The 7,764-nt window shown below is 54.1% G+C and overlaps 2 protein-coding genes across 2 annotated transcripts; both read right to left on the bottom strand.

The window, feature by feature from the left end:
• Window positions 1-74: 74 nt before the first annotated feature.
• Window positions 75-1,874, bottom strand: LOC114032628 (endogenous retrovirus group S71 member 1 Env polyprotein-like). The gene has a single exon (XM_027847992.1). It carries the CDS (start codon window positions 1,872-1,874, stop codon window positions 75-77), a length of 1,800 nt encoding a protein of 599 aa, XP_027703793.1.
• A 133-nt stretch (window positions 1,875-2,007) lies between these two features.
• LOC114032627 lies at window positions 2,008-7,037 on the bottom strand. The gene is made up of 2 exons (XM_027847991.1): window positions 6,086-7,037; window positions 2,008-2,214 (listed from the first exon to the last, which is right to left on the bottom strand). Exons 1-2 carry the CDS (start codon window positions 7,035-7,037, stop codon window positions 2,195-2,197), a joined length of 972 nt encoding a protein of 323 aa, XP_027703792.1. The 3' UTR covers window positions 2,008-2,194.
• Window positions 7,038-7,764: the final 727 nt, after the last annotated feature.

The raw sequence follows: 7,764 nt of genomic DNA, 5'->3' as shown, positions 1-7,764 counted from the left end.
TTAGGCTAGGGGGTTGTTTTTTTTTTGTGACAACTCAGTCCACTTCACTCCCCCCTTTTCACGGACGAAAAGAGTCAGACGGGGGACTCATCAGAGTCCAGAGGAGCATAGGATTGACGCAGGACAAACAACTGGAGTGCTTGCACTCGTTTCTGGACATAGCGGGTGATGCATTTTATGAGACAAGGGGCCACGAGTAACCCAAGGAGGAGAAGGGCCAGAGGGCCCACCACTCCGGAGAGTAGGGTGGTTAGCCAGGGGGACCAATTATATAGGGTCTGATACCAAAAAGACCCCGTTGCCCGTGCGCGGTCCCTCTCATCTAACCGCTGCCTAAAGGCTTGCAAGGACTCCCGAATAACTCCAGACCGATTGGCGTAGAAACAGCAGGTTTCTCCCAATGCCATGCATAAGCCTCCCTGTTTGAGGAACAGTAGGTCCAAGCCTCGGCGGTTCTGGAGAACCACTTTGGCCAGAGAGTCTAGGGAAGTCTCAAGGTGTGAGACTAGCTCTTCCAAGGAGCGTAGGTCCCTATCTACCTGTGCACTCAAGGCACCGTAGTTGGCTTTCCCCTGTATCAGGGCTGAGGCCCCAACAGCAGCGGAGCCGGCCACTCCGAGTCCCACCAGTATGGGAACCAAGAAGGGTACAGCCCTCCTGGAGCGAGTTAAGCCAATATGCTCAGCTGCCCCTTCCTCTGAGTAGACATATACCTGAGGAAAGACACGCACCACTACACAGAGCTCGGTCGGGTTGAGGAAACGAATGTCCTGTATGCAGGTGGTGAGTCCTCTGGTACAAGCGAACCATACTCCAGGTGGGGCTGTTAACAGGAGGCCAGAGCTTTTGGATGTGGGGGAAATAAGAATGACTGAAGTGCACGTAGCGTTGAATGGGGAGGACCGCAGCGGGTAGTCAGGCCCGAGCAAACACATTCCTTTGCCCTGGACATCGTCTAGGGTAAGTCTAGGCTTGTCTGGGTTACAGCGGGCAGGTATGGCAGAGGATTGTTTGGACTTACTTAAAGACAACTTTCCCACAGAGGTGATGTTGAGTTCGATAGCAATTCCTACGAAATAGGGGGGAGCTGGATTCAGACACAGCCAACAGGAGGTGGTTATGTTTGGATCAGACAAATTTAGGAATGAGTGGACAGCAGAGAGTGTATCAAAAATGGGGGAACCTAGGTTAGTGAGGGTCTCTGGATTTTCGGGAGCCTCTGGTACCAGGTCCCTAACAGATGGTGGGGCGAGAGTCAACATGGCTTGTGGGTTAAGGATGGGATTCGGTCCTATGGGGAGTGTATGGGTGGAAACTGCGATTTTCTGAATGGTAAAAAGGACCCCGTTATCCCATCCAGTCATGTATAACCTCAAACCCCAAGAATGTCCGAGATTCCAAGAGTCATCGGTGTCCTGCTTGACTGTTAGAATCATAGGGTTACATTTCCCAGGCCAGCAGGAGGCGGGGAGGGGGCTTTGTCTCTCCAGGGTGATTAGGGGGTCTCGGCCACCTCTAGGAATCCACCTGGCCACAGTCTCACAACCCCATTCTGCGCAGTGAAAGTGATTACTACCCTGACAGGAAGGATTCCCCGTGGCCGGACAAACATAGAATTCAATACTTCTGATTCTCACTTCCCCTACCCCGGGTATGGTTGGAGTGGTGGGAAAAGTGGGGCAGTATCCCCATCCCCCAGCGATAGGGTCCCGCATAGCCCGGTTTTGATTCCATCCTGGTCCCAAGAGGGCACAGAGGTCAAACCTGAAAGTGGGGGCTCCGTAACTGGTGAGAGCTTGGACGGTGGTCCCATTGTTAGTTCGGGAGAGAATCCACCTGGATGGGGTAGGGCTATAGGGGTCACCCAAAGTCATCTCACAAGCAAAAAGAAAGAGAAGAAGAGTCAAGTTCTGGAGAGTCGAAGCTTTAGGTCGGACACTGCTTCTGCTGTCCAGGCGGTGGAGTTGGGCTCTGGGGCCTTCTTGATGTGTGACCGATGCGGCCGGCAACCTTGACGGCAGAGGGGTTGCAGAGGATAATTTGATACGGGCCCGTCCACCGTGGTTCCAGGGCTGGTCCAGCTGGAAGCTTGCGAGTGAGGACCCAGTCTCCCGGTGACAGGGCGTCCGATGAGGTTGCAGGGGCTGGTTCTTTCCCCGCAGCTTTCAGGACCGAGCGCACAGCGTTCTGGACCTCACGCAAAGCCTGGAAGGACTTAAGAAGAGTCGGATTAGTAAAATCTGGGGCTGAAATAGCTGCAGATACTCTTGGAATAATAGGAGGAGGGGCTCCATAGAGGATCTCGTATGGAGATAAAGAGAGGGTTGAGGAATTGGGAGTACACCGGGCCCGGAGGAGGGCGAAGGGAAGGAGACTGACCCAGCTATCGCCAGTTTCTATTTTAAGTTTAGCAATGTGTTCCTTTAGAGTTCTATTCATCCTTTCTACCTGCCCTGAACTTTGAGGCCTATATGCACAGTGCAATTTCCATTTCAATCCCAGCATCTTTGATAGGCTTTGAATTGTTGCAGATACAAATGCTGGGCCGTTGTCAGAGCCTATCGAGGCCGGCAGGCCAAATCTAGGAATAAGTTCAAAGAACAGCTTTTTGGCCACTACGGTTGCAGTTTCAGTTTTGACTGGAAATGCTTCTGGCCATCCAGAAAATGTGTCCACGAATACAAGGAGAAAACGGTACCCTCCCAACCCAGTTCCCATGTCAGTAAAGTCTACTTCCCAATGGTCGCCAGGAAATGTTCCTCGTGGTCTATCAGTTGGTATCCTTGATTGTGATCGTGGGTTGACTTTGGCACATGCAAGGCACCTTCTTGCGGCTTCCTCGGCCGCCTGCTTCATCCCAGGGCTGTAGAAGTGTCGGCTCACCAGGTCGTAAAGCCGGGTTCCGCCTAAGTGGGTAAGGCTATGAAGAGTCATCAATAGGGGTAGCAACAGTGCCTTGGGCAGAATTAGCAAGCCATTTGGGTGTCTTCTCCATCCCCCCTTTTCAGGGGTGCCATCCGGATCACTGGATTGATAAGATGGTTGGACAGGAAGCATCCCCTCAGGTTCCACGACCATAGCGGGTATCAAGGGTTTGCAGGCAGCCGCTCGGGCAGCCTTATCCGCTTCTGCGTTCCCTAGAGACTGGGGGTCAGTTCCACGGGTGTGAGCAGGAACATGAATTACCGCCACCTCCTTGGGAAGCCAGACAGCATCCAGCAGTTCCTGGATCTGACTCTTGTTCCTAATCTCCCTTCCCGCCGAGGTTAACAGACCCCTTTGGAGATATACATATCCATGGACATGAACAGTGGCAAAGGCATAGCGGCTATCTGTGTAAATATTTACTCGCCTCCCTGCAGAGAGTCTAAGGGCTTGAGTTAAGGCAATGAGTTCAGCACGTTGAGCAGATGTGCCAGGGGGTAGAGCGGTATCCCAGAGGGTCTCAACCGGAGTGACCACGGCTGCACCCGCCCTACGGATCCCCTCCTGAACAAAACTGCTGCCGTCCGTGAAGAGCACTAGGTCGGGGTTTGTTAAAGGAACATCAGTAAGTCCAGGGCGGGACGTGTGGATGGAGTCCAGTGTGTCCAGGCAGTCATGTATAGGGGAGGAAGGAGGGGAGTCAGGGAGCAGGGTGGCCGGGTTGAGTGTGACCGGAGGAGCGAAAGAGATGTGCGCGGGATCTAGGAGTAAGGATTGGTAATGAGTCAGGCGTGAATTTGAGATCCATCTTGTCGGCGGGGAATGTAAAAGCTGTTCCAGATGATGTGATGCTGAAATCTCAAGAGGCTGCCCGAAAGTGAGCTTTGTGGCTTCCCTAACCAAGACGGCAACGGCCGCCACAGTTCGCAGGCAAGAGGGCCACCCGGAAGCCACAGGGTCCAGCTGCTTGGAGAGATAGGCAACAGGACGATTCCAGGGCCCCAGGGGCTGGGTCAGAACCCCTTTGGCCACAGCTCGAGACTCAGACACATAGAGGCGGAAGGGCTTGGACAGGTCTGGCAGGGAGAGGGCAGGCGTGCTGGACAGCGCCTTTCGGAGCTTGTCGAATGCTTCCTGCTGCCGTGGTCCCCAAACAAATTGGGTGGGTTCACCAGTTAGGGCCTCATATAGGGGTTTGGCAACCTCGGCAAACCCCAAGATCCAGAGGCGACAGTATCCAGCCATCCCCAGGAATTCCTGGAGCCCGCGGCGGTCCCTCGGGGCGGGCATGCCCAAAATGGCAGCTACACGCCCCGAGACAGTAACCTTTGACCAGAACGAAGGGTGAAACCCAAGTAAACAACGGATTGAGAGCACAGTTGTGCTTTCTTTCCAGAGATACGGTACCCGGAAGCTTCAAGCAGCTGGAGAAGGTGGAGAGTTGCATCTTTGCATATTGCCTCAGAGGAAGTAGCTAACAAAAGGTCATCAACATACTGGAGGAGAGTGACCTCCGGATACGAGACCCGGAAGGCGGCCAGGTCGGAGGCCAGAGCTGAGCCAAAAAGTGTAGGGGAGTTCTTAAAACCTTGGGGAAGCCGGGTCCAGGTGAGCTGAGAGGATGTCCCAGTGTTAGGATCTGTCCAAGTAAAAGCGAATATAGGTTGGCTTACTGGTGCCAAGGGAATGGAAAAGAAAGCATCCTTCAGGTCCAAAACAGTATACCAAGTCCGAGCAGGGTCCAGGGAAGACAGCAACGTGTACGGGTTTGGCACAGTAGGATGTACAGTTTCCACCCGGGCGTTGACTTCTCGTAGATCCTGGACAGGACGGAAGTCTCCAGACCCGGGCTTGTGAACTGGAAGTAGGGGGGTGTTCCACGAGCTCTGGCAGGGTCGTAGAATGCCTGCCGCCAAGAGTCGATCGATGTGAGGCTTGATGCCCAAAAGGGCAGCTCGAGTCAACGGGTATTGTTGGACACGCGCAGGGGTTGCTGTGGACAAGAGCTGGACCACCACTGGGGGCTGGTGTCCTGCTAGACCAAACGGGTTGGTCTCAGCCCAGACTCCAGGAACCAAGCCTTTGAAATGGTTCAACAGAGTTAGGGAGGTAGGGGTGGAGGTGGTCGAGGGGCAGTCTGGGGAAAACGTTAGGGGGAGGAGGCGAGACTCCTCTGACAACGGGCAGGTGAGAACAAGTTGTGGCAGGTTAAACCCGAGAGTGGGGTTAGGTCCCTTAAAGGAAATGATAGCCTGAAGCTTGTGTAGGAGATCTCGGCCAAGCAAGGGGTAAGGGCAATCAAGCATTACTAGAAAAGAATGGGAGACTAGGCCCTTCCCTAACCGGACTTCCCGAGAAGTGGTGAGGGGTACAGACTGTTTTCGTCCAGTAGCTCCCTGGACCTGTACAGTGGACGATGAGAGGGAGCCCAGTGGGGATTTCAGGACCAATGCCGCAGCTCCAGAGTCGACTAGGAATGAGACAGGTTGACCCCCAACACTGAGAGTAACCCTCGGCTCCAGGGGGTCAAGAGTCACAACGGACTTTGAGCCGGGGCACCCCTAGTCTGTATTCAAAGTCAATAACGGCTCTGCCTTCTCTTTCAGCCCGCGATTAGGGCACTCAGATTTCCAATGACCCATGGCTTTGCAGTAAGCACACTGATCCCGAGCTAAAGGAGGCCTTCCCAAGCCTTTACCCTTATAGGGGCGCCCAGCGTTTGGCCCCTCCCGCCTTCCTTTCCACCCTTGCTTCTGAGCCTCCCCTGGAACCTGTGCTAAAGCTGCCACTACCGCCCTTGCGACCATGCGAGTTTGCTTGTCTTGAGTCTCTTCACGATAGTCAAACACCCGCTTGGCCACTTCCATGAGTTCAGTCAGATTTTTACCCTCAAAACCTTCAAGTTTCTGTAGCTTCCGACGGATGTCCGGAGCTGAATTGGCTACGAAATCAATTACGATGGCTCTCCGGTTATTGGGATCCTCTGGGTCGATAGGGGTGTAGGTTCGATATGCCTCGTAGAGGCGCTCTAAGTATGCAGCTGGGGACTCATCCTTGCCCTGTCTAACCTCACTGACTTTGGACATATTAGTTGGCTTCCGTGCTGCTGCCCGTAACCCTCCCAGCAATAACTGGCGATACCTGTCCAGTGCTTCCCTACCGCGATCAGTGTTGGGGTCCCAGTCGGGCCGGTTCTCAGGGAAGATGTGGTTGCGGCGCCCCAGGTCAGTAGAGGGATGTCCATCTGGGTCCAGAACTCCCTTCCTGGCTTCTAAAAGAATCCTGTCACGCTCCTCGGTTGTGAAAAGAACCCGGAGGAGCTGCTGGCAGTCATCCCAGGTGGGCTGATGAGTATAAAAGACAGTCTCTAGGAGGGAGATTAGGCTCTGGGGCTTATCAGAGAAGGATGGGTTTTGCTGTTTCCAATTGTACAAATCACTGGTGGAGAAGGGAACATATACCATGAACGGTCTCCCTGATTCTCCGGGAGGGGAAGGAACTTGCCGCAGGGGAAACGCTGACACAGTGGAATCTGGGGTCAAACTGGAATTAGAAGGGCCATAAGGAGCACCTGCTCGAGTATGGGGTGGACTTATCAGAGGAGGGGCTGAGGGGCTCAGAGACCCTGAGGTTGGGTACGGGGGTGGATCTGAAACCTGGGACTGGGAGTACTCAGCTGGATCTAGGGGGTCAGAATCAGGGGGTGGTAAGACAGGAGAAAGCTGTGTGACGACCTTAGGACTTTCAGGAGGCTTGCGGCTAAAGGTCGTCTTTGATTCCGTTCCTGGTCTTAGTTTTGAAAGGGCCTGGACCTGTAGTGGTCCCGAAGGGGGTTTGAAATCAATCCAGGCGGTGATATAGGGGACCTGATCGGGGTGGCCAGGTATACCATAGACAATTCCCCTGACCCGGCCGGCCACCGAGACGTCAAACGTACCCCCCAGGGGCCAGCCTACCTCGAAGGTGGGCCATTCCTGTTGGCAAAGGAGAGCTAATTTCTTTTTAGTAACCTGAAACCCATAACCTTCTGCTATACGCCGATATTGTTTGAAGTCCCGTAAGACAATAAAGAGAGGGGAGCCTGGCTTAGGGCTCGAGGGTCCTTGTCCCATGGTGGATTAAGGACTGAGAAAGAAAAGAGTAACAAATAGACGTGCTCACGTAAGCAAGGACCAAACACGGACACAGGGAAGACACAGTCAAGACAGGGTAGAGGGGAATCAAACTGCCTCAATTCCGAACGACCTAGACAATGAGACAGGAATTTACACCCCCCCTCACGGAACAAATAGTAGATAGACGCGCACACACAGTCGACACAAAAACGGAAAAAAAGACACAGTCAAAACCCTGGATGCTCCTGACACAGTAGCGGAGAACAAACCCGTCTCAGTTCCGAACAACCTGGAGAATGAGGCAGGAAGTCTTTCTCCCCCACCCCGCCACGGAGCGCACAGTGGACACACACACACAGTGACATCGGCGCCGGACAGACACAATCAGACAGGCAGGACTCTCACACGGCGTCCCGTGGAGGTCAGTAAGGGCGTTGCAGCTGCGTCCAGCCTGGCCACTTACTTCAGAAGAGTACTCACCAGAACAGACAGATTACAGATTGCTCTATGCCCAATTGAGGATTTGTGGTCCGGGCAGCCTGGTACGCACGGGCTATCTCAGCGTTCGGGGCCAGGGAACGTCTTCCTGGTGGCCACCCCCTGGACGGTGAGAAGCCTGGCCTTCCAGAGATGCCCGTGTCTGGTGCCCAGAGGGCGATCTCGGTGGGACCTCCAAATGAAATGGACGGGCCGAGAGTAACCAGACACACGCCAAATTAGAAAA

This window comes from Vombatus ursinus, unplaced genomic scaffold (assembly GCF_900497805.2).
Source record: "Vombatus ursinus unplaced genomic scaffold, bare-nosed wombat genome assembly UNPS02005492.1, whole genome shotgun sequence".
Taxonomy (NCBI): domain Eukaryota; kingdom Metazoa; phylum Chordata; class Mammalia; order Diprotodontia; family Vombatidae; genus Vombatus; species Vombatus ursinus.
This window is presented reverse-complemented; position numbering and strand designations above follow the sequence as displayed.